The 27,197-nt window shown below is 34.5% G+C and overlaps 1 protein-coding gene across 1 annotated transcript in view; it reads right to left on the bottom strand.

The window, feature by feature from the left end:
• The window catches only part of CDH18 (cadherin 18), an 889,079-nt gene that overhangs the window by 209,860 nt on the left and 652,022 nt on the right, over positions 1 to 27,197 (bottom strand). Inside the window, exon 4 of the mRNA XM_072958825.1 lies at positions 3,804 to 4,098. Coding sequence (XP_072814926.1) covers positions 3,804 to 4,098 — 295 coding nt within the window. The remainder of the gene's footprint in view (positions 1 to 3,803; positions 4,099 to 27,197) is intronic.

Below are 27,197 nucleotides of genomic sequence, written 5' to 3'. Positions count from 1 at the left end.
AGCAAGAAAGGAACGTGGTAATGGGTGAAATATATGTGCCAGGTGTGTCTTTCTACAGGAAACTTATATCTTTCCTAGAACTTTCTGCCTTACTGGTTTCCACTTCATGTCCTATCATCTAGAATTATATCATATGACCATTCTTAGATGAAAAGGAAAAGAGGTAAATATTTAATTCTGCAGTGTCACTCTGAACAAAACTAAGTTCTCTTAGTAATAAGGAAGGGTAGACTGAATATTAGACATTCAGGCTTTTCCCTAAAGGGAAGAAGCTCGATTCTATTGTTCATAACAAACGCCATGGTTTTGTGTCTGTGTGTGTAGTCAGCAGGACTGTCAGAGCACGGACTCTCCTAGAAAAGAAGATGCCTCATCCATCAGGAGTATTAGAAGGTAACACTATCCTCTCACTGTTCCCACTGCCTCCAGGCTCATTTCCTAAAATCCCTTACAAAAGAGGTTGGCAAACTTTTTCTGTAAAATGCAACATAGTAAATATTTCAGGCGTGTGAGCCATAAACTTACTTGCCACCCCTCAGCTCTGCCGCTGTAGTGCCCAAACTACCAAACGCAATATTTAAATGAATGGCTATGGCTTTGTTCCAGTAAAATTTTGTTCACAACAGGCAGCAGGCTGGATTGGTCTCCACTGCCATGGTTTTTGCTGGTCCTTCTGCTACAAGTTTTTTATTTTTAAACTTAATGGTAGTGCAAGTATCACTCATTCTTAAGCAGACCACACTCCACAAACATTCATATCACCTCACATACATTCATATTACAGTGTGTATTAGGTACTATTATGGTGATTTTTATGCATTTGATTTTCCACAATGAACTCATACGCGTACAATATAGTTTCCAATGTTCAGCCTAAAGCTTGCTGTGGTCCTTCAACAGAATTGTACCTAGAAGAACCATTGTAGAAGAGACTGAAAACCTATTCTTTGCCTGTTTTTTCCTCTTTTTTCAAATACTAAACTCTCTCTCTCTGAACCATACTCATCTCCATAAAATAACTTTATACAATTGACCCTTAAACATGTGCGGTTTAAGGAGCACCAACCCTCCACAGTCAAAAATATACACATAACTTACAGTCGACCCTTCATATAAGGAGGCTCCTGTAAGTGGACCCCTGTAATTCACACCCCGGCTGTTCAAGGCTCACTTGTACTAATTATTTCCCATTCCTATACTCCTCTCTAAGCCCTAGATAAAGACTGCAATGTTTTGGCTTGTTCTTAAGTTCTCCAGCCTCAGCTACAGTGATTCCTTTAGGATTCGTGATTCCTAAATGTGCAGCATCCTTTAATATCCTCAAATACGCCCTCTTAACTTTAACAGTGTTCACACACACACATATGTAATTCAGGATACATTTCTGAGAACCTTTTTCTTTTCCTTGTCATTTCCCTTGGCTTTCCAATCTCTGTTCTGATTCATTTCAGCTATTCTCAATTTCAGCTATTTCTAAATATTTTTCTAGATCAGGTGGGAGGATGATATACTTTCTGGATCCTTCTTCCATGCTGGCCAAAGAATCATGTTTGACTGAATGAAGGATTCAGGGTTTTAGTCATTTCTCTGTAGGCTGACAATGATATTCAACTTTTTACCACATTCCAGTGTTTCAGGTGATAAATATGATGTGAAAATATATTTTTTTAAGTTGGTAACGTTAAAAAATTGTGAAAGTTTATAAAAGTTTTCTCTTTATCCTTAGCCTTTAAGAACTTTGCCAGGATTCACTTAAGTTGGATTGGATTCTTATTCTATTAACCCTTCCTGGAACTCAGAAAGTCTATTAATCTTGCAAATTCTGCGTACTCTTCACCTTCAGGGAAAAACATTACTGCTCTTCTCCTTCATCTGCTCACTTCTGCTCTCTGGGGACATACGTTATTCGCATGGTAGGTTGAACAAACATATCGTCTAAGTCACATACTGTTCTCACAATTTCCATATACTTATATTTTGATTTTTAGCTGCTTCTTTTGGTCTGGTATGTTCTCAAGTTCCAGGACAATAACTTGGGTCTGATCAGTGACCATTTATGCCTCAATGCAATATCACTTTTTGTTTTTCACTTCCTTGTAGAAAACATGACTTTGAGTTACGGAAGTCTCTTTACAGTGTCCTCAACCACCAGTGCTCTGACTGCCGACTGTCGACATGCTGTCTTTCTTGGTGATGAATGCTGTGCGTGTCTTCCTCTCTCTGGCACTTTGCTCCCTATGGTTCTGTTGCTTCCTTTGTGCTCCCTGGGGGTACTATGTAGCCTCCGGAAGTACTTTACCGGTGGCATTCCCACAAGTGATGGAGTCATGCAGCTCTTTGCTTTTATAAGAGAAAAGGATTGGCAGATGGGCTGTCAGTCCCTTGATAAGGTGCCAGGAGGACGTCTGTTCTAGAGTTTTCACATACGCTCTTACCTGCCAGGGGTAATGGTGTCAAGCCCTTCAGTCCCCTCTCAGCTTTCCTAAGAGACCAGTGAGCCTGCTGCGTGCCTTCTGGGCCTTTCCACCGGCTCTCGGAGGCTGGTCCCTATGCTCTGCACTGGTCCCTGGAGAGCCATTTTGGCAACTGCGTACTCCCCTGAGAGTCTGGTTAGGAAGGAGAACTTAGTCTGTCCTTTCTCACCTGCTTCCATGACAGCTCCAGGAGCTATCTGGCTATCTCAGGAGAACTAAAATGGACTGGATTTGAGAAGATGAGTGACTGCAATCTTCCATTAAAAGCTTTATATATGAGACAAAAGGTGCCAGCAAAACGTAGTATGGTGATCATTTCACAATACCTGTAAGTTAAGCCATCACTCTTTGCACCTTAAATTTATACAGTGCTTATGTCAATTATATCTCATTAAAACTGGAAAATAATTTTCCAAATTAAAAAAAAAAACAAACTTAGGTATATATCCAATTACACAGAGAGATTTGATTAATGACTAAGATAATCTTAATTTAAAATAAAACTCTTACATGTACAGTAAAATTAAATATATGAAAGCTCTACTCAAAATAGATGTTCTAAATCCAAGCTAAGAGTCTCACAGAGATAGTAAAATCTTATTATCATAGCTGAACTTGACTTTAGTTATATTCAGGAAACTCATCATCTGAGATAAAAATGAAATAGCTAGACCATGGAGATCTGTGAGTGGTGGGAAAGCCCTAGATCATCAGAGAGATCTTGATTTATCAAATGCAATGTAGGTTCTGTACTCAGGAGAACCTGCAGTCAATTTCTTCCTGGCAATTTTGGAAAGAATTTGGGAAAGTTACTTACATACTTTAAGGTGGTATTCAAAATACTCCACAGGGTTGTTACCCATTTTAAGACAAATCAGGTAGGTATCTGCAAAGTTTACTGATTAATGTAGTTGTTACTTGTGCCATGAATAATATTATAAATTGGTCATAACCTGCAAGCTTAAACCTGCTTAAAAGACGTAGCAAACGATTTCCAACATTGTATTACCTGTGTCCATGCAAATGGTCACTGAATGTGTTGGTAAGATTAAAGGGTTGTGCCAATTAAGCAAGAACTGCAAGTGTTTTCTCATTTATGATGATTTTCCTTGAGATCAAGGTGTTCCTTCCAGTCATGAGTTCAGAAACTCATTTTAATAAATATTAGATTCTTTAACACTTTAGACCATAGCAAAGTATGGAAATATATTGGAACTTCTTCAAATTTCTTTACCCTCCTTCCAAAATTAAAACCCGGTCTTCAAAAGATGAATTTTGGATTATCAGAAATATGTTAATTACCAAAGTATAAGCAACAACTGTTCTTACCCATGTCTGACATTTCAGGCACGGTCACGATGTACGGTCCATCTGTGAACTTTGGAGCGTTGTCATTAATGTCTTGCACTTTGATGATGAACTCAGATTCAGGTTCAAGGGGCTTGTTTGTTCGTCTGTCAATGGCCTGGGCATGAAGCACATAGTGGGTCTTCTGCTCTCTGTCTAGGCTTTTTGTTGAGTGGATGTCGCCTGTGGTGTCATCAATGATAAATATAGTCCCGGCACCTTCTCCAGTGAGGATGTATTTGACGGACCCGTCGCCTTTGTCAGAATTGGAGTGCAGCTGCAAACACAAATGGAATGATTTAACATGAAATTCTTTTTCAGCCTCACTCACTGTTCTCTGAAAATTGCCATCTATAATTTAAGACTTACTTTGATTATAACTTTTCTTCCTTCCACAGTGTCCTGTGTATTATTACAACCATGTGTTTGCAGTTTTTCTCCACTTGGCATTAACATGGATACATTTATTTTGATCTAAGAGATCCAATTATTGATTTAGGAAAAATTAATAAGCATTGCTTATTAAAAAAAAAATAACCTTGACTGACATTCTACTAAATCAACATTTCACATCACATCAACAAGAGAAAGGACAAAAACCACATGATCATCTCAACTGATGCAGAAAAAGCATTTGATAAAATTCAACACCCATTTATGATAAAAACTCTCACCAAAGTGGGTATAGAGGGAGCATATCTCAATATAATAAAAGTTATATATGACAAACCTACAGCAAGCTTAGTACTCAATGGTGAAAAACTCAAAAGCTTCCCACTAAAATCTGGAACAAGACAAGGATGCCCACTATCACCACTCCTATTCAACATAGTCTTGGAATTTCTAGCCACAGCAATCAGGCAAGAGAGAGAAATAACAAGGATCCAAATTGGAAAAGAAGAGGTAAAAGTGTCACTATATGCTGATGACATGTTACTATATACAGAAAACCCTAAAAGGTCCATACAGAAACTACTAGAGCTGATCAAAGAATTCAGCAAGGTAGCAGGTTACAAGATTAAAGTTCAAAAATCAGTTGCATGTCTTTACACTAACGACGAAGCAACAGAAAAAGAAAGTAAAGAAACAATCCCCTTTAAAATAGCACCCAAAGTAATAAAATACCTAGGAATAAATCTAACCAAGGAGGTGAAAGAATTATACACAGAAAACAATAAACCACTGATGAAGGAAATTAAAGAAGTCTTTAAAAAATGGATAGATATCCCATGCTCTTAGATTGGAAGAATCAATATTGTTAAAATGGTCACACTGCCCAAGGCAATCTACAGATTTAATGCAATCCCTATCAAATTACCCAGGACATATTTCACAGAACTAGAACAAATCATAACAAAATTTATATGGAACCATCAAAAACCCAGAATTGCCAAAGCATTACTGAAGAGAAAGAAAGAGACTGGAGGAATAACTGTCCCAGACTTCAAACAATACTATAGAGCTACAGTCATCAAAACAGCATGACATTGGTACAGAAACAGACATATAGACCAATGGAACAGAATAGAGAGCCCAGAAATGAACCCACAAACTTTCGGTCAACTAATCTTCGACAAAGGAGGCAAGAATATACAATGGAATAAAGACAGTCTCTTCAGCAAATGGTGTTGGGAAAACTGGACAGCAGCATGTAAAACAATGAAGCTAGAACACTCCCGTACACCATACACAAAAATCAATTCAAAATGGATCAAAGACTTAAACATAAGACAAGATAAAATAAACCTCCTAGAAGAAAATATAGGCAAAACATTATCTGACATAAAACTCAAAAATCTTCTCCTAGAACAGTCTACTCAAGCAATAGAAATAAAAGCAAGAATAAACAAATGAGACCTATTGAAACTTACAAGCTTCTGCACAGCAAAGGAAACCATAAGTAAAACAAAAAGACAACCTACAGAATGGGAGAAGATTTTTGCAAATGCAACCAACAAAGGCTTGATTTCCAGAATATATAAGCAGCTCATACAACTTAATAAGAAACAACCAAACAACCCAATCCAAAAATGGGCAAAAGACCTAAACAAGCAATTCTCCAAGGAAGACATACAAATGATCAATAGGCACATGAAAAAATGCTCAATATCACTAATTATCAGAGAAATGCAAATCAAAACTACAATGAGGTATCACCTCACACCAGTCAGAATGGCCGTCATTCAAAAATCCACAAATGACAAATGCTGGAGAGGCTGTGGAGAAAGGGGAACCCTCCTACACTGCTGGTGGGAATGCAGTTTGGTGCAGCCACTATGGAAAACAGTGTGGAGATTCCTCAAAAGACTAGGAATAGACTTACCATATGACCCAGGAATCCCGCTCCTGGGCATATATCCAGAAGGAACCCTACTTCAAAATGACACCTGCACACCAATGTTCATAGCAGCACTATTTACAATAGCCAAGACATGGAAACAGCCTAAATGTCCATCAACAGATGACTGGATAAAGAAGTGGTATATTTATACAATGGAATACTACTCAGCCATAAAAACCGACAACATAACACCATTTGCAGCAACATGGATGTTATTGGAGAATGTCATTCTAAGTGAAGTAAGCCAGAAAGAGAAAGAAAAATATCATATGAGATCCCATACCATATGTGGAATCGAAAAAAAACAAAAAACAAACAAACGAAAAATAAGAACCATAAATACAAAACAGAAACAAACCCATAGACATAGAATACAAACTTGTGGTTGCCAAGGGGGCAGGGGGTGGGAAGGGACAGATGGGATTTCAAAATTGTAGAATAGATAAACAAGATTATACTGCATAGCACAGGAAAATATACACAAGATCTTATGGTAGCTCACAGAGAAAAAAATGTGACAATGAAAATATATATATATATATATATATGTTCATGCATAACTGAAAAATTGTGCTTTACACTAGAACTTGACACAACATTGTAAAATGATTATAAATCAATAAAAAAAGTTAAAAAAAATTTCACTACTTACATGAAATAGAATTGGAAAAAAAAAAAACTGCCAGTAAATCACTGTTGTCTTCCATACACTTAGAAAAAATTTTTTTCAATTAGTCGTTTGTTGTTCTCTTTCAATATTGGAATTTAAAAAATACATTGTAGGACAAATTGAGATTCAAATCACTTATTAAAGTTCCTACAAAAGAGGCACTTATTTGTCATAGAAGCACTAATTTTATAATTTGGAAAAATAAATATTTTCCAGGTTAATTGTTTAGATTTAGAATTTTAAAAAACTTGGGGTAGAATTTATTTTTTCTTGAAAAACTATGAAACTTTAACTCAAAATTGAAATAGTAGTAATAGATTTAATCAATAAGGAGGACTTAATTTTAATTAATCAAGACACACTAAAAAAAATTCACATTAAACTAAAATGAGTATTTTTTGTATAGACATGAGAAAAGCAATATTGAGTAAGAAAGATTAATAACATTAAGATAATTATAAACCTATTTTTTGTCATTTAAACATTAGTAAATGTGTTTACACTGCTTTAGTTTATACTTAATATCATGGTATAATTTATAACATCAAAATTCAGCTAAATATGTCCATGAAAATATACCTTAACCCAAATGTTGGTAGCAGCACTATATACAATAGCCAAGACATGGAAGCAACCTAAATGTCCATCAACAGATGACTGCATAAAGAAGTTTTGGTATATTTATATAATGGAATACTATTCAGCCATAAAAAGAATAAAATAATGCCATTTGCAGCAACATGGATGGACCTAGACATCATCATTCTAAGTGAAGTAAGCCAGAAAGAGACAGAAAAATACCATATGATATCACTCATATGTGGAATCTAAAAAAAGAAAAAAAGAGGATAGTGATGAACTCATCTACAAAACAGAAACAGATTTGCAGACATATTAAACAATCTTATGGTTACCAGGGGAAATGGGTGAGAAGAGATATATTTGGGAGTTTGAGATTTGCAAATGTTAGCCACTACATATAAAAATAAATTTTAAAAACCCCAAATTTCTTCTGTATACCACAAGGAACTATATTCAATATTCTGTAATAACCTTTAATGAAAAAGAATATGAAACACAAATATATGTATATATATGCAAGACGGGGACATTGTGCTGTACACCAGAAATTGACACATTGTAACTGAGTGTACCTCAATTATAAAAAATAGAAAAAAAAATACTACTGCTATACTTCTAGCCAAGAACAGCCACAATATTTTCTTAAATCTTGAACACAAACTTGAAGAATTACTTCTCCCAAGAGATCTGAATAGTTGTCCTTCATATGAAACCTTTTTGATCACATAAATTCAACCACTCACCTTTTGTGCATTTGTGACCCTTGAAAACATTGAAAAAAATACAACCTTGTTTACATAACATTCTAGTTTCTTGCCATAGTAAAGTGAAAATTTTCAAGGTTTATTTCAAGATCTCTGAACTCTTACAAGACATTTTATAAAAGATGAAATACAGAAAATAACAATATAAAGAAAAAATATTCTTATGGGAACATGAAGGCATCCGAAACATAAACAACAGAACATCAGGAAAAGTTTTAGTTATTTCTTAAAAATACGTAAGACATGATCAGGGACAAAATTCTGATGGGACTCAGCTAGATTCAACAAATTAAATCATTTCAAAACTGCTTTTTTAGAGCTTTTATAAAAAGGAGTAAAAATACATTATCAAAATATGAAAAACACAGCTTTGGATGGTTCACACTTCATTAGTAAATTACTAACAGAAGCAGCAGAATGAGTTGCATAGAGACAGTTGCATGTATGTATGAAAATGTTTCTTTATGTCTCTCGACATATCATTTTAGCACCTACAAGAAAAGATTTGTCATTTAAGAAGCAGATGCCTACAAAATATAGATAGAGAAGTCTGTTTCTCATTCTCCAACTTTGCATCAATCCGTGACCAAAGCCCAACAAAGCAAAGCAACAAATTCATTGAACAAATGTTTCTAAAACCTTTCCTAGAACACTCGTGTTATTAAATTAACAAAAGGTGAGATAATTTTAATAGCTGTTGCTATACTATGTATGAATTATAATTCTATATATTATAAATATAATTAATTAAAAACACTTGGTGAAAAGGGTTCAGATTTCTAACATCTAATTTTAGAAAGAGATTACAATAGTGACAGTTGGCTTTTATCTTCAGGATATATTTGCATAATCTTTCATATTTTTAGTGAGGTTAATTTGAAATTATTTTCTTTTGCATTAAACGTTCACATATACAAACAGTTAACTGAATTTTTTTAAATAGGCATAGTATATAGATCAGCAACAGAAGTATGTAAAAGAAATAGTGAAGTTGTCAATCTAAAGCATCTGTTAAAAATTATATGCTCTATGCTTTATATAGTCAATGATAAATAATTCAGATAAAAGAAAATGCCAGTAACTTTACGGCTTTAGATTTTAAAACTTGAATCTGGCTCCACATTTATAAAGTTTTTAGGATTAACATATCACTTAGCATACAAGTTTCAGAAGTTATATCTAATTAGAAAATAAATGTGCAAAGCAATCAGTGAATTGTAATTTAGTGGTATTTATATTGTTGTACAGGGTAGTCAAGGTTACATCAAAATATTATAAAAAAGCATTTGGATTATAAAAATCACTGATAATATTTAGCTTGAATTTTAATAACTTAGATGATCATTTTATTAATGGCATTTTTAATCTCTCATCTGGCCTGGTGCAATCTTGAAATGGAAGATTCCACGTAACACTAATGGAAACCTGTCACAGTAGCATTGAGTCAACTGATTAATACTTTATATGATTATGATGAGGCCCATTTGTGGAGCAACAAAGTGATACGCTCTCAGGATTACCTCTGCTCTGTCATACCTATTCTCAAAAATCCAGCTCTGTGTACAACATACACGGCAACAGAGGTGGAGCTTGCGAGAAAACACTGGCTATAGTCTTGTTTTGCTTAATAGGTGGGTTTAAGATTCCGGAAGAACACACCTTTTGGAAGGCAAAGAATGATGAATAAGTGAGTGAGTGAGTGAAGAAATGAGTAAATGAATGAAATAAATGAGCAGGAATGGTTATATTAAAGATCGAACTCTTAAGACATGGAGGGAAAGCTGAGACAGATAATCGGGTTATACAGATAATCAGAAGAGAAACCTGTTATCTTTGAGTGTGGGCAGCAATGAGACATTGAATGAAAGGGACTGGGAGCCGAACATGGAAAGTGGAACATTCTGGATACAGACACAGTACTGACTTAGTAACCAGTAAAATATCACATTGTAAGTTTAGCTCGCTATTATATTATCTCTCAAGATTTTCATAGTTTTTTTTCTTGTGTCTGTGTGTGTTGGAAAGTTGTTTTTTTTTTAATTGAAGTATAGTTGGTTTACAATGTGTCGATTTCTGGTATGCAGCATAATGCTTCAGTCATACATGAACATACATATATCCACTTTCATATTCTCTTCACCATGTTACTACAAGATGTTGAATATGGTTCCCTGTGCTAGTTTTTTACATGAAAATATGTAAAATTATATGGAAGGCAAAGTTGATTTTAGTCATCTGTAGCTCAGGAATAACTCAAAGACAAAAAGAGAAGGGTCTTATTATAACACACAGTGGAGGTAATATACTTTCAAACTCATGAGATTTTGCAAAGTGAGTGATTTTTTTTATGCTGAAGGAGAGATATTATACTGTCTGTCCTAAAGCAAGAATAAAAAAAAAATCCTTATGTATCTGATCACATAATAATGCAGGGTTAATTAATTGTTCTTTAGAGAATAGAAAAGGGGAGGAGAATGAAGAAAGAAAAAAAAAGGAAGCAGTCTCCCAAGTGAAGGGAAATGAACACTTTACCGGCATTACTTTAATAAACTGTCTGTCTTACTGTTAAGGAGCAACCTATGGCACTTAGAAAGCTGATGTGACTCACACGAATTCCCCCTAGAAAACTGTTCACCCTGGACCAAATTAGGGTAGAGTCCTAAACATTCATAGCTCTCACTCTAATGCAGACTTCCGCACCGAGATAATAGTCTCTCCTTCAGGGAAGAATAACTTTAAAAGTTTAAGAAAATGGTGTTAGAGCAACTAATTTTGAAAATTGCTTTTAATTAGTACTTCCATATAGGTTGTTGACTTAAAATTGTAATATTTTAGACTACACAGTTTATGCCTTTTTTGTGAGCAGGAAACTTGTATTTACAAAATTCCAGCAGAAACCAAAGCGACAGAAATATTATATAGTAATTTCACTATTATCATTTTCTCCAATATATAAAATACAAGTGATGCTAAGTGAGAAAAATGTGAGGATTGTAGGAAAGACAAGTCATTGAAACGTATGCATAGTTCATTCCAGAATGTGTTATATTTTAAATTATAATCAGATAACAAATTTAATCGAACAATAAGTAATTGATGTGAAGAAAAAACATAACAAACAATAATAGCCTATTGGTAATTAACACATCAGTCTCTTCGTGCACAAAAGGACTATATAACCATGAGTTTTAATTATGCGTCAAATAATGTATAAAAACTTATGTTAAAAACAGTATCAATTAAGTGCTTTGTTCAACCTCAAAGCTAATGCTAATCAATTAAAAGGTTAAGAAATTAGAAGGAGGTAAGAAAATAACGTTTGTGTTTGTTTAACTAGAAACGTCCGAGGTCTTTGCCCACATGCAAAGGTCTCATGTTAAAGTTTAGTTTCTAGTTTTTAACTGTTTAATTTGTGTTCTTAGAGAAAGAAACTAGTGAATGAAAAGGAGAAGAGGAGCAGGAGGCAACATCGTTTAATTATTATATCCTCTGAATCCCGGATGAGGGGTGTTAGTACACAGGATAAAAAACTGTGAAATATTTCTGAAGTTGTCATAATTCCACACCCATCAGCTCTATTTTAGAGAGCCCTAGTCACGAGTGACAAATACTCAAGCACTGAAGGACACAAACAATAGTTGAGAATTTCACTACTAGTTGTTGGGAAGACTCAAAAAGTGACCAATCGATTAGAACTGGAGCGAGATATACAAGGCACAGGAGTACACAGTCTCTATCAGAATTAATGCCTTCTTTTATCTCCCAATCAGGGACTAGTTGAGAAAGGGGTGGCTCTGGTTTTAAAGAAAAAACAAATCTCAGTGTTCTAAAACATTACTACAATTCCAGAAAAATATGGCCCAAACCAATGCCTACACATTCAAGTGTGTTGTGATTTCACCACCATTAAAACTTGGCCGTTACTGTTCATTTTAGTCCCTTTTTCTCAGGTAAGAAAGCAGTAATTGCATATTGAAGAGAGGTGGAAGAAAGATGGAAGTGTGAGTGCCTTCAGTCCTTTGGGAAATGCATCTGACAATAAAATGTAAGATCAGCACTGGATCCAGCAATCACTTGTAGGAGTTTGTTCATCCAACAGATATTTTTTTGGAATATCCACCATGAGCCAGTCATGATACTCAGTATTTAAACACATCACGGAACAAGAATGCAGAGATCCCCGCCCTGGTAGAATCTACATTCATTCCAGTGGCAAAAAGCAGATAACTCGACTGATACATAATATGCAAGACTCTCACTTAAAAAAGGAAGGAGAGAAAAGGTAGAGATGAAGTAACATTAGAAGTGGTTGGGGTGGTACGTAATAATTGTGATATTAAATAAAGGAATATGGTAGGTAGAATAGTTGTCTCTCAAAGATGTCTATGTCTTTATCCTGAGAGTCTTTGAATATGTTGCTTTACATGGTGGGGAAATAAAGGAATTTCACAGATGTGATTGAAGTAAAGGTCTCTTGAGTTGAGGAAATTACTTTGGTTCCCTTAGATGGGACACATCTGATCATGTGGGTTCTTAAAAGGGAAGAATCTATCCTAACTGGGTCAGAGAGAGAGAGAAATGGAAATATGAGAGGGATTCAGCACCTGGTTGCTGGTTCTGAAATGTAAGAGACTTTGTGCGAGTCCCAAGAGAGGTGTCTAGAAGCTGGAAAAGCCAAGAAAATGGATTCCTCCCCAGAGATCACAGAAAGAATGAAGCGATACCTACACCTTGATTTTAGCCCAGTGAGAGCTATGCTGAATTTCTGACCTACAGAGCTGTTAGAAAAAATAAAAAGTGTTGTTTTAAGCCACTAATTTTGTGATAATTTGTTATAGCAGCAATGAGAAACTAATCAAGCGGTCAGATAAGGCCTATTGAAAAGATGACATTTTAGCAATTTCTTGAAGATGGCGAGGGATTTAGCCAAATGTGTATTTCAGGAAAGAGCATCTTAGAAGGGGTTAAAAAAAGAGCAGAAGCATCAAGTTAGGAACATTACCAGCAGGTTCCAGAAACAGTGAAGAGGCCAGTGTGACCAGAGCAGCACAGGCAATTGGAAGGTGGACCAATCCACCTTGAAATTTTGGATTTGTGTCCCTGCCTATCTTACATGCTCCTCACTTAAGCTCTGTCACTTCTGCATCTCTATTCAGCTACGCCTCTGGTCTGCATCAACACAGGCCTTGTGTTTCTTCTGGTTTAAAAACCAATTTGATGTCATTTAATAGAAGGAAAAATTTATTGCAACCCCACTGCGTGTCGAGAAATGTGCTGAGATGAATCAGTGTCCACTCTTCTCAAAAATGTTTAGTGCACTGAGCAAGAAAGATCACGGGATCTGCAGAGTAGTTAATGTTCTGACAGAGGCATGAGGCCAAACTAACTTTCTCTTGTTGGGAAGTTTTTCCAGAGGAAGAGACACTGAGTCTCAATTTACATTTCTTTATCTCCGTCCCTACAAAAGGATGAAAGTTCTTCAAGATACTTTTTAATTGTCATCAACATTTTTTCTGTAATCATTTGCATTCTGGATTTAACCCCATCACTCAACAGAAAGTATTCTAAGATCAGCACACACATCCTAGCTGTTGAAAATGTTATTAAATGACGTTTTTTTTAAAGGAGAGGGCCAATTTAAGAACATGACAATGCTAACACAAAGTGCAAAACTCTCTAATATTGAGTCCTCACTCGGGAAATGCAGCATGTGGGAATGGTGAAGATTTTTTAATGAAATAAATTGTAGAATGAGGGACAGTGAGGAAGAGAATATAAGCTATCTTGCTAAGTTTTTCTGTGCAGGAATATGAAGTTAATCCACCCAGAGCTGAGCCCACATAGCTGCACATTGAAATAAAAATTCTGCAGTTTGCTATTGTGCATAAATTTTCCTCTCAGTTAAGCTTGCTAAGAATAGAAATGTTATTCAGAAATTTTTGAATCATAAACTCCACATTACTCAGTCATAAGCCTGAACTCATTTGAGATCTTCTGTTGTCTTTCTTATCAGGTTGAATAATCAGAGCTCCCCTACCTCCACTTAATCACTCGAGATTAAATCACATGCATTGATGCTGAGTTTTCTTGATTTCTCCTCACTAAAGCTTTCTAAAATCTTTTGATTCTACCTCCTTAAAATTGCCCAACTCTCCACCCCACCAGCGTCCATCACAGTTACCACTGAGTTAATTTGCACTCTCATACTTTCTAATTTAGATTATTGTATTTATCCCCTAAGTGTTCCCATTATCTCTTTCTGTTTCTGTTCCATCCACATTCTATTCACACTACAGTTCAGCATGTGACTTCTAAAATTTGCATTTGATCGTTTCAAGAACAAACCACTTGAGAGCTTCCCACAGCCTTCAGATGGAATACCTCTCCATCTGGCTCATGTCTGCATGTCCAACTTGATCTACTCACACTTTACCATTGACACTAAATTTCAGCCAAACCAAACGAGATAATCTGGCTCCCAAAGAGCCAGGCTGTCCACACCTGATCCCCTTCAAACTCAATCTTTTCTGGTTACCCGCCCAGAGATAGGTAGTTTCCTATATGTTGTGAAGTTTCCTTTGAATTTTTCATTCAAATAAGTAGCCATTCCTTTGTGATGCCAAAGAACCCCTTGCTTGCCTATATTCATCACTTAACCACATATTGCCATATTTTCAAGAAATGCCCCACCTCTCCTACTTTACTTGACTCTCATTGATGGCAGGAGATGAATTTTATATATTTTCATGTCTCCAGCACTCAACATGCATCTGATCTCCAAGGACTATTATTTAAGAATGAAATACGATCATTGAAATTTTCATAAATAAATTCATGATATATTATAATGTATCAAATAGGAAGCAAAGAAATTAAAATTATAAACCAGAGTCAAAATATTAAAATAATACCAAACGGAAGTTGGCTTGACAGGAGGGAAGAGATCTAAAAGCAAAGAGTGAAGAGATAAATACTTTAAAAACTGGGTTTTTTAATCTTAATTCAGACAACTGACTATTGAAAGCAAAATTAGTAATATTGTAAGATGGGTTTTATAAGGTAATTTGACTAAAAGATATGGCAGAAGTGGAAAAAAATGGAATGGGCAGATAAATATATTCATGCTGTTGTAAACAAAGACTGTTGCTCACCAACCAATCCAGCAAGGATGAAGTCAGTAGCTGCTGCAGGAGCTGACCGACCATGCACCCTGGGACCTCAGGATGCACAGAAAACAGGATGAGGCCATCTGTGCTTTGGAAAAACAGGTCCTTAGATAGTTAGATGTATATCTCAGGAGGAATTTTAATGAACCCAGATTCTTATATCTTCTCGTATATAGAAAAACATTAAAATCAATTGAGATACCTGTTCTTTGTAACTACTGGTAATTTTTTACCAGGATGTATTCCTGACTGCATGGACTCCCTAGTCAAAAGTCATATATAGACACTGGTTTCTCTACTGTCCCTTTGGAGCAGTCCCCTCAGAGTTACTGAGAGGCTGTCTCCCAAGGTACAGTCCTCAATAAGATCTGAATAAAACTTAAACTCACAGCTCTTAAGTTGCCTGTTTTTCTTTCAGTAGACATTGGCATGAAGGTATTGCGTTGGCGAAGGGGGAACTTTGAAGGGTGAAGTGAAAGTTGAAAAGCAAGAAATGTCATTCATGAAAAGGGCAGAGGGAACAGAGTGGCATATATGAAGTGTCAGATGTGAAGGGATACAATATTGATTCAGATAGACTTATACGTCATAAATGAATGTTATTTAGCACTAGAACAAACATTACATACTAATAAAGTGATGCATAACTAAATAGTCAATAGAAGAATTAAGCAAAATAATTAAAAAAAAGTTTGAATAAACCAAGATAAGGTAGAAAGCAATATTAGGCAACAGAAACAGATTAGGACAAAGTAAGGATAAAAACAATATTGACAATGTCTACCAATCCTATCAGTCATCATATTAAGTATACATAAACAACAGATTTCACCAAAAATGGTAAAGACCTCTAAAATTTTCTCCTCCAGAAAAGCAGTAAAAGTTGTAAGAATCAACTTTTTCAGAGCTCTGGAAATTAACCAAAGACTTGTCGTATTCCAGGGAGATGTAAACAAGAAAAACAGCTGAGTCTTGGTGTGAACAGTGAGTTTTGTGGTGTTTTAATATGTCTATTTCCATCCTCCCTCTACCCCCGACAGCTCCACAGTAGTCTTGAAAAGCAACATCCTAAAATCACAGAAAAACCTACAAGGAGAAGTCTAGGACCAGAAAGCCTCACTGATTATTTTTACCAAACAGTGAACTAATTAACATCACTCCTTTATAAACTTCTCTAAAAAAAAATTTACAATTCATTACATGAGGCCAGCATTATACTGACACCAAAACCGATAGAAATAACAGAAAGAGACAAAATCTACAGATCAATATACCTTTTGGGGACGCAACAATCTTCAACAAATATTAGCAAATCAAATCCAGCAACATACCAAAAGATTATAACCAGGATTAAGTGTGATTTACCCAGGAAAACAAGGTTGTTTAAAACATACCATAATAAATCTATAAAATACAACATACTGGCATTATAAAGGACAAATTATATGATTGTCTCATGGATTCTGAAAAACCATTTGACAAAATCTGACACCCTTTCATGATAAAAAACAATGAGCAAAGGAATAGAAGGTAGCATCCTCAACCTGATGGACTGCATCTACAACAGACCAACAGTTAACATCATAATTAACAGTGAAAGACTGAAAGCTCTCTTCCAAGGATCAAAAGCAAGACACTCTTGGCAATGCCAACTCTATTCAACTGGAGGTTCTAGTCAGGGCACTCAGGTAGGACAAAAAAAAAAAAAAAGGGAATCCACTTTAGGAGAAACAAAACAAAACAAAACTATCTGTATTTACAGATCACATGATTTTTTTGAATAGACAAAATCCTAAACAGACCACCAAAATTAATAGAGCTGAAAATAAAACAAAACAAGTTCAGCAAGTTTTAAGATACAAGATGAATATAAAAAAATAAATTTTATTTCTATAGACTAGCAATAAATAGTTAAATTTAAATTAAGAAATCAATTTAAAATAGCATTAATGATAATAAAACATTTAGGAATAAATATAATAAAAGTAGAGTAAATGCATAGTATAAAAACTATAAAATATTCCCGAAAAAAAATGTAAAAGGCCCAAATTGTTCATCAGTCGGAAAATTAAATATTGTTAATTATGCAATATTTATGTTAATCTCCACCAAAATCCTAACTTTTTTGTAGAAATTTCCAAGCTGTATGTAAAATTCATATAGAAATACAAGGTATCCTAAATAGCCAAAATAATTTTGACGAAGAACAAATTTGGAAAACTAGACAGTTTAGGCTCCAAAACTTACTATAAAGCCACAGACTCAAGGACATGTGTGGTACCAGGACAAGGATGAGCACAGATCAGTGGAATAGAAATAAAAGTTCAGAAATAAACCCATGCCTTAAGGTCAACTGATGTTCAATATGTTTGTCAAGACAATTTAATGGAGGAAAGAATACTCTTTCCAACAAATTTGGAAGGACAACTGGATATACATATGCAAAAAATGAAATTGCACCCCAGTCTCACATCACATATCAAATCAAATCAAAGTGGATTTAAAAAAAAAAACAAAAAAAAACACTGAAAGTAAGAGCTAAACCTGAAAAAAAAATCTTAATAGAAAACCAAGGCGTAAGTTTTTGTAACATTGGGATAGGCAATGTTTTCTAGCTATGACACCAAAAGCACAAGCAACCAAACAAAACAAAAATGACTGAACATTATCAACATTAAAAACTCTAGCACTTCAAAGCACACTATGAAGGAAGTGAAAAGACCACTCGGAGTGGGAGGACTATTTCAAGCCATACATCTAATAAGGGTCTAATATCTAGAATCTATAAATGACATTGAAAACTCAACAATAAAAAGACAAATAGCCCAAACGAAAAACTTACAAAAATACTGAACACACATTTCTCAAAAGAATCTATCTGCATAACCAACAAGTCCATAAAAAGGTGATCACCATCATTCGGTAGTCATTAGGAAATGCAAATTAAAACTGAAATAAGCTAACACTTCACACCCACTAGGATTTTTTAAAGATTTTAAAAAGATAGAAAATACAAGTGTTCACAAGGATGTGCAGACATTTGAAGGTTCATACATTTCTGACAGAAGTATAAGATGGTATAGTCATTCTGAGAAACATTTAGCAACTCTTCAAAGTGTCACATTTTTATTTACCATATGACCCAGCGATTCTAGCTTTCAGTGTGTACCCAAGAGAAATGAAAATAAATTTCATACAACTTCTAAATAAACGTGGTTGCCAGGGGCTGGGGCATGGAGGGTGGCTACTAATGAGTATGAGGATTTGGGGAGGTGATATAAATATTCTCAGATTAGAGAGCTGTGATAGTTACGTACCTTAGTGTATATGTTAAAAGCCAGTGAATTGTAAAATTTAAAGTGGATGAATATTATATTTGGTGATTTAAATCTCAACAGAAAACTAATCAACTACATAAATATACTATATACCAATTAAAAGGCAGAAATTGTTAGATTGAGTTAAAAAAAAAGACCCAGCTACCTGCTGCCTTCAGTAATGTACTTTAAATGAAAATAGATCAGAAGGCTGAAAGAAAAGAATAAAAAGTGATATACAAGCTAATCATAATTATAAAAAAGCAAAGCTTATGCATATCAGACAAACTATACTGCAATACACAGTATATTATAAGAGATAAAGGAAAAACATCATGATTCATCAAGAGCAAATAAAAATCCAAAATATGCATACACCTAATTACAGAACACAAAAATTCATGAAGCAAAAATTGACATAATTAACAGGAGGAACAGAGTAATCCAATTAAAGGTGCTAAATTTAACATATCACTCTCAGTGAATGATAGAATAAATACACAAAATTATAAAGGAATGAGAAAACCATGATTATATTATTTATCAATTTAACCAAATTGATTTTATAAAACACTGTGCTTAACAACTGCATGAAGCATGAAACATATTCTTGTCAAACTCAGAAGAAATGTTTAGAGAGAACATATGCTTGACTATACAAGTAACAATAAATTTCCAAAGGATGTAAACTAACAGAGCATGCTATCTGATGAAAATGGAAAAACATACAAATGGATGAAAATAAGATACACAGAAAAAGACAAATATTTGGAGTTAAATAACATACCTCTAAATAAAATAAGGGGAGTCAAAAGAAGATTTAACAAAAATAAATGAGACTACATCAAACTGAAAAGCTTTTGCACAGTGAAAGAAACTTAAGAGTTAAACCCTAAGAGTTCTCACCAGAAGGAAAAATATAATTTTTCTTTAGTTTTGTATGAGATCCATATGAGACGATGGATATTTACTGAACTCATTGTGAAAATCATTTCATGGATGCATGTAAGTCAAATCATTATCCTGTACTTATACAGTGCTGTGTATCAATTATATCCTGATATAACTGGAAGAAAAATAAAGAAGAATTAACATGTTGAATTGAAACATAAAGAAAACACAATATATCCAAATATATGGGATACAGCTAAAGCTATGTTTAGAGAGAATCGTATGGTTTAAATGTATATATGGTTGACCCTTGGACAACATGGGGGTTAGGGGTGCTGAACCTCCAGGCAGCTGAGAATCTACAGATAACTTTGCAGTTGGCCCTCCATATTCTTGGTTCTACGTTCACATACTCTACAACTGCGGACTGTGTAGTACTGCAGGAAGTATTTATTGAAAAAAAAATCTGTGTATAAGTGGACTCATGCAGTTCAAATCTGTATTGTTCAAGGGTCAACTTTAGTATAGAAAATGTCCAAAAGCATTGATTTAAATTTCTACATCAAGATGATAGAAAAAAGATTAAACTTCAGGAATCTAGACAAAAAATAGTTCTACATCTTTGCCATTAAGAAAACTCAACACTATAGTTTAGACCACATAATTCTTTACTAAGGGAGGTCTTCCTGCACATTGTTGGATGTTTACTAGAATTTGTATCATCTACCCACCTTTTGCCAGTACCAGTTTATCACAGTCTCTAGATACTCCCAAATGTCACCTGGGAAGCCAAACTACCACTAGGTAAGAACACCTGCTTGAGGCACAATTTCACCACTGAATGCTTTTAAACATTTAAGCAAGAGAAAATACCAACATGACATGGTCCCCTCCAGAAAATAAAGACTGCTTCCAAACATATTTTATGAAAACAATATTGTTTTGATGTTAAACCAGGAAACTATTAAAGTCAAATACCCCTTATAAAAATACATGGATTATATTTTATAATATATAAATAAGCAAATCAAATCCAGCATTATATGAAATGAATAGCATACCATGAGCAAGTGAAGTCGATGACATTCATAAAAAGTTTGTTTTGCATTCAAAAAATCCCAAAAATGAAATTAATCACTTCAACACAGTTAAGGACAATAATTACATGGTTATCTCAATAAATGCATAAGAGGCATTCAACAAAAGTTAATGTGCATTCATGACACACTCAACACATTAGAAATGGAAGGAAATTCAAACCTGATAAGCAGCACTTCAGAGAGGTAAAGCTAACATCAGACTTTGCCATGAAAGACAAACATCCAGGTATCTTTCCTGATAAGATTGAGCATGTGAGCATGTGCATTTTTACTATTTATATTCAACATCATATTGAAAGTCTTAGACATTACAATCGAACAAAATAAAACAAACAAGAAAATCTACACGGATCAGAAAGGAAGAAGTAACCTGCCTGTATTCATGGATAGCATATTCATCTTCCTGTAAAACGCTAAGGAATCTATGTGTACAGACACACTCACACAAAGTAACTATCCTGGTGAATTTAACAAAGTCAGAGGATCCAAGGATGGTATTTAAAAGCTGAATGTCTTTCCACATACTAGCAACAAAAATAAAATTAAGACATTTATGAATATAATTTATGATAGCATCAAAAAGCCTAAATACTTAGGAATAAATTTAAAGAAAGTTGTGTAAAGATCCCTTTACTTCAAACTACAAACTACTGCTTGAAAATTTTAAAAAGACAAAAAGACAGCTCTAGTATATTCATAGATTGGAAGGGTCCACCAAATTGTCATTTTTTTTTTTTACTACAATTGATCCATGGAGTATATGATATTCTAATCAATATCACCCTGGGACTTTTTGTAGAAATTGATAAGCTGAATCTAAAAATTATATGGAATTGCTAATGACTTACAGTAGTAAAAGTAATTTTTGAAAAGAACATAATTGGCAGATTCTCACTATTTGATTTCAGATCTCATAGGGAAACTACATTTGTATACTGCATTTATGATAATTTGAATTTCAACAAAGTTTATAATATAACTTCATAATTTAATTTAATGAAAAGTACTATAATTTAATAGGGACATTTCTTCAAAAGTTCAAGGAAAAGAAGCAGATGGATCTCCAAAATTCTAATAACAAGATGCCAGCTAAGAAAACTACTCAGCTGCAGATACATTCTGACTTTTATGTAAAAGAGGAAGGATGACACAGTCTCAGAAAAGAGACTCCAGAGGGTGGTGTCATGATTATTCCTACACCTAGAGACCTAATTAAGGAACTTCCAGTATCTGCCTGACTGAATTTCAAATTTGCTATGGGCCAGTGACTCCTCTGTGTCTCCAGTTTGTTCTTTTTGAATATATGTTAGTTTTCCTATGCATGTACTGTCATTGTGTGTATGGTGCAAATAATGTCTTTATATTTGCATAGAATGACAAATCAAAAAGAAATATATTAAAGGATATGTGCTTCAGGAGCTGTACCCAAAGAGCCACATCTGCAGCTGGACTTGAATTAGATGATGAAATTGTGGATGTTAAGCTAACACTATAATGGGATGATACCTGTGGGGATCTTGGGTGGAAAGTGTATTTTGTAGGAGAAACATGAATCAATGGGGAGTCAGAGGGCAGAATGTGGTAGGCAGCTATTGGAATTACCCATAATAATTACTGTCTCCTGCTGTTTACACACTTTTGTAATTTCCTATCCTTAAATATGAGTGGGACATAGTAACTTCTTCTAATTGGATAAAAGTGATGAGTTGTCATGTTGAAAAATACTTATAAAAACTATTGGCTTCTGCCATGGCTGTGCATTCTTGTCATTTGTAATTCTTTGTTGCTCTCCTTCCTTCTTGGAGCCCTGAGGGAAGCAAGATAACCACGCATGAGAATCCCTGTAGATTAGCTTACACAGCAAGATGTCTCCAACTAATTGACTACGTGGACCTAACACCTCCCAAACAGACATATGAGTGAACTTGGATGAGGATATTTTGCAAAATTTGTCCTCAAGATGACTGCAGCCCCACCAGTCAACTTGATCTTATGAAAGATTCTGAATCCAGACATACCTGAATTCCCAACTTGCAGAAATTGTGAGATAATAAATATTTGCTGTTTTCAGCCACTGAATATTTGGGAAATAAGTAATCCACTAGTGATGGATAAAGGTCTATTTCAAAACAGTATGCTGAATAAAATAAGCCAAACGCAAAAAAGCACATATATTTGTTCCATTTGTATGAATGTGTAGAATAGATAAAACTAAGCTACAGTTAGATAAGTCACACCAGTGGTTGTCAGGAGGAGGGGGTGTAGCTGATTGCCACGTTTTCATTATCTTGACTGGGATGGTTTACAGAATTTTCAAATGTCTTCAGACTTTGCACTTATTATAGTCCCATTATATTTTCATACACGGTGTACCTCTTTTTTATTATTCATAATTATACAAATTTCTTAAGCTTCAAGAATATACTACAACAGTTACTACATAAAAAAGATAATTATTGATATAGATAGTATACCCACCATTGAACTTACAATCTAAAATAAAATACAGCAAGAATGCAATAAGTTTACTTCAAAATTTCCTTAACTTACTAAGGTTATTTTGGCGAATGAATGAGGTAAAATGATCTATCATTTCAGGTGCAGTGTTAATAAGGCTTTGAACATGACCCACTTCACTCATACCCAAACATATTTCTCAATTATATTAGGCTTGGTAAGAAAAATAATACTTAGAAATTTGGTAAGAACAACAAATTATTTGAAACTGCCTTGTAGGACTTTAAACTTAAAACTTGAAAATAAAAGTCTACCTTGAAAAAGTAAAGGTTTATAATTGTTCTACAGCTTACTGGATATAGAAATACTCAGATTCTTTTCCATTCTGTATCCTCTTTGTAGGATCTATTTAAATAATTTTCCTTTAAAATGTTCCTTCCTTCTTATAGAACTATGATCCTACAGTTAATGAATTAGTATCTTGAGCCAACTTCGGAGTGATAGAACCTTACTGTCACTCTTTTTCCTACAAAAAACATAGAAACTACATTTATTTTGTGCTTATTATATCCTCCAAACGTCTATGTCCTATTAATGTTATTTTACAAGAAAAAACAGGCTTTGCTGATGTGAATAAATTAAGAGGAGATAGTCCTGGATTGTCCACATTTTTCCAATGTAACAAATGTTCTTATAAGAGAAAGAAAGAGGTGGGAGAGTCAGAGAAAAGATATAATGACAGAAGCAGAAGTCAGGGGGAGAGAGAGATAGACAGAAGCATAGAGAGAAATATTTGAAGATGCTATGCTACTTGGCTTAAAGATTTAATAATGGGCTACATAATGCTTCAGTCATACATGAACATACACATATTCATTTTCATATTCTTTTTCACCATAAGTTACTATAAGATATTGAATATAGTTCCCTGTGCTATTCAGTATGAACTTGTTGTTTATCTATTTTAGATATGTATAATATATATTTTATTATACGTTACTACAAGATAAAGAATATAGTTTCCTGTGCTATATGGTATAAACTTGCTTATCTATTTCATATATATTAGTCAGTATCTGCAAATCGCAAACTCCCAATTTATCCCTTCCCACCCCTTCCTTTACCCTCTGGTAACCACAAGTTTGTTTTCTATGTCTGTGAGTCTGTTTCTGTTTTGTAAATAAGTTTGTTTGTCTTTTTCTTTTGGATTCCACACATAAGTGGCATCATACAGTATTTTTCTTTCTCTTTCTGGCTTACTTCACTTAGAATGACAATCTCCAGATCCAACCATGTTGCTGCAAATGACACTATTTTATTCTTTTTTTATGGTTGAGTAGCATTCCATTGTATAAGTATACCACAGCTTCTTTATCCAGTCATCTGTCAATGGACATTTAGGTTGTTTCCATGTCTTGGCTATTGTAAATAGTGCTGCTATGATTGGGGTGCATGTATCTTTTTGAATTAAGGTTCACTCTGGATATATGCCCAGGAATGGGATTGCTGGATCATATGGTAAGTGTATTTTTAGTCTTTTGAGGAATCTCCAAACTATTTTCCATATTGGCTGTACCAAACAATATTCCCACCAACAGTGTAGGAGGGTTCCCTTTTCTCCACAGCCTCTCCAGCATTTATTGTTTATGGACTTCTGAATGATGGCCATTCTGACTGGTGTGAGATGATAATTTATTATGCTGTTGATTTGCATTTCTCTGCTAATTAGCAATATTTAGCATTTTTTTAATATGACCATTTGGCTATTTGTATGTCTTCACTGGAGAATTGCTTGTTTAGGTCTTCTGCCCATTTTTGGATTGGGTTGTTTGGTTTTTTTCTTATTAAGTTGTGTGAGCTATCTATACATTCTGGAAATTAAGCCCTTATCAGTCTCATCTTTTGCAAATATTTTCTCCCATTTTGTAGGTTGTCTTTTTGTTTTGTTTATGGTTTCCTTTGCTGTGCAAAAGCTTATAAGACTTATACACAGAGAACTACAAAATACTAAGGAAATTAAAGATGACTTAAAGAAATGGAAAGATATCCCATGTTCCTGGATTAGAAGAATTCATATCATTAAAATGGACATACTATCCAAAGCAACCTACATATTTAATGCAATTCCTATCAAATTACTCAGGAAATTTTTCACAGAACTAGAACAAATAATCATAAAATGTACATGGAATCACAAATGATCCAGAATTGCCAAAGCAATATTGAAGAAAACGAATGAAGCTGGAGGAATAAAAAAGTAATCAAAACAGCATGGTATTGGTACAAAAACAGACATATGGATCAATGGAACAGAATAGAGAGCCCAGAAATAAACCCATGAACTTTTCATCAATTAATCTTTGACAAAAGAGGAAGAGCATACAATGGAGTAAAAACAGTCTCTTCAGCAAATGGTGTTGGGAAAACTGGACAGCTGTGTGTAAATCAATGAAGTTAGAACACTCCCTCACCTCATACACAAAAATAAAATCACAATGGCTTAAAGTCTTAAATATAAGATAAGATGCTATAAACCTCTTAGAATAAAACATAGGAAAAAACACTACCTTACATAAACTTAGCAATGTACCCAATCATGTTGTTGTTGTTAGTTAATTTTCCCAAGGTTACAAAGCAATTATGTAAAGTAATTTAGATCTGAACCACTTAATTTCAGAACCTGGAGCTTCATATTTAGACAAATGACATTATTGCATAATACACATATGTAGTTAATGAAAAGTCTAAATGGCCTAAATTGTAGATACATTTTCCAGTCTTCTGCAATAGTCATATATTCAATTTAAACATTAATTATATGTATCCTCTGAAATAATGTGAATAACAATCAAAGGCTGATGAATTGTACAATATTTCTATTATACTTTTCTTCTGTTATTTACAGCATATGCCATGTAACTTACATAGATCACATCTTTCTACATGATGGGGGTTACATAAAAGTGATTCCTCGTGTCTGTTTTATATTTCAGCAGCTATATATTCAACACTTAGTAAGCACCAACTAATCTGAACAACTATTAAGGGCCAGACCGTATAAAAGTACAAATTCAAGGACGAATAAAAGAGCATTCATGTTTAAGTTCTAGAGCCTACAAAACAAGATCAGATCAGGAGAACTCTGAAGAAGCTGGGAGGGCTCAGACTCTTGAATGACGTGTCAAGGAGTTCAAAGGTTTTTACTGAAAGAAGATAAAAACTCTGCAATTATGTTGACTTTGAAAGGGGGATGTATATGTAGAGAGAGAGTCAATGACAGAAGGAAAAATGAATTTTGGAGCGACAAAGCAATCTAGAGTTTGGTTAAAAAGAGACAGACTGTGGAAAACCTGACGAGTTAAGAGGCTGCAAACACAGCTTTGACATGCAGAGACATTAGAGAGACAGTAAACAGGCCTTATATTTAAAGCCTAGAATTGTACTGATTTTATAACATAAGAAACAACAGGTAGAGTCAAGAGTGGCAATTTGTTTATGATCTTGGAGACTGAGAAGATTATGTCTCTTACAGATGAAAAGCAACATAGGAGACACCAAAATCCAGGGGTGGATTTTAAAATAGAAGATGATATGAATAAAATGATAGTTGGGGAAAACTGAGCTTTGAGCCATCTATAAACTCAAAGTGGATCTGGGCAGGTGACAGGTAAATGGCACATCAGAAAATAAAAGATATGGAGTATAAATCTAAAGGCTCTCATAGATGGTAATTTAATCCAGAAAACAGATGAGAGCCCAAAACACTGGTAAAAACACAGAAGCATCAATATTTAAGGAAAGAGCAGATAAACACTCACACCTCTAAACACACATATATTAAAAAGAAAAGAAAAAGAAAGAAAGAACTTCCTGGAGAGTTGTATGCAGCCTTTTCTCTACTCAACAAGATCCAAGGTCTCAATCACTTGGAAATACTGCTGGTCTTCAAGGATCCCTCCAAAACAACATGAGTTTAGGATGGTAGAGAGGTGATGGGAAGCTAGAGCAGAAAATTGCCTGTATTTCAGAGCCCAACAGCCAGGGCTCAAAATCCTTGAAATGTCTAGGCACCAAAGTGGTACTCAGAG

The sequence above is a fragment of the Vicugna pacos genome, chromosome 3 (assembly GCF_048564905.1).
Source record: "Vicugna pacos chromosome 3, VicPac4, whole genome shotgun sequence".
Classification (NCBI taxonomy): Eukaryota; Metazoa; Chordata; class Mammalia; order Artiodactyla; family Camelidae; genus Vicugna; species Vicugna pacos.
Note: the sequence above shows the minus strand (reverse complement) of the source record. Positions and strands in the feature narration are given on the sequence as shown.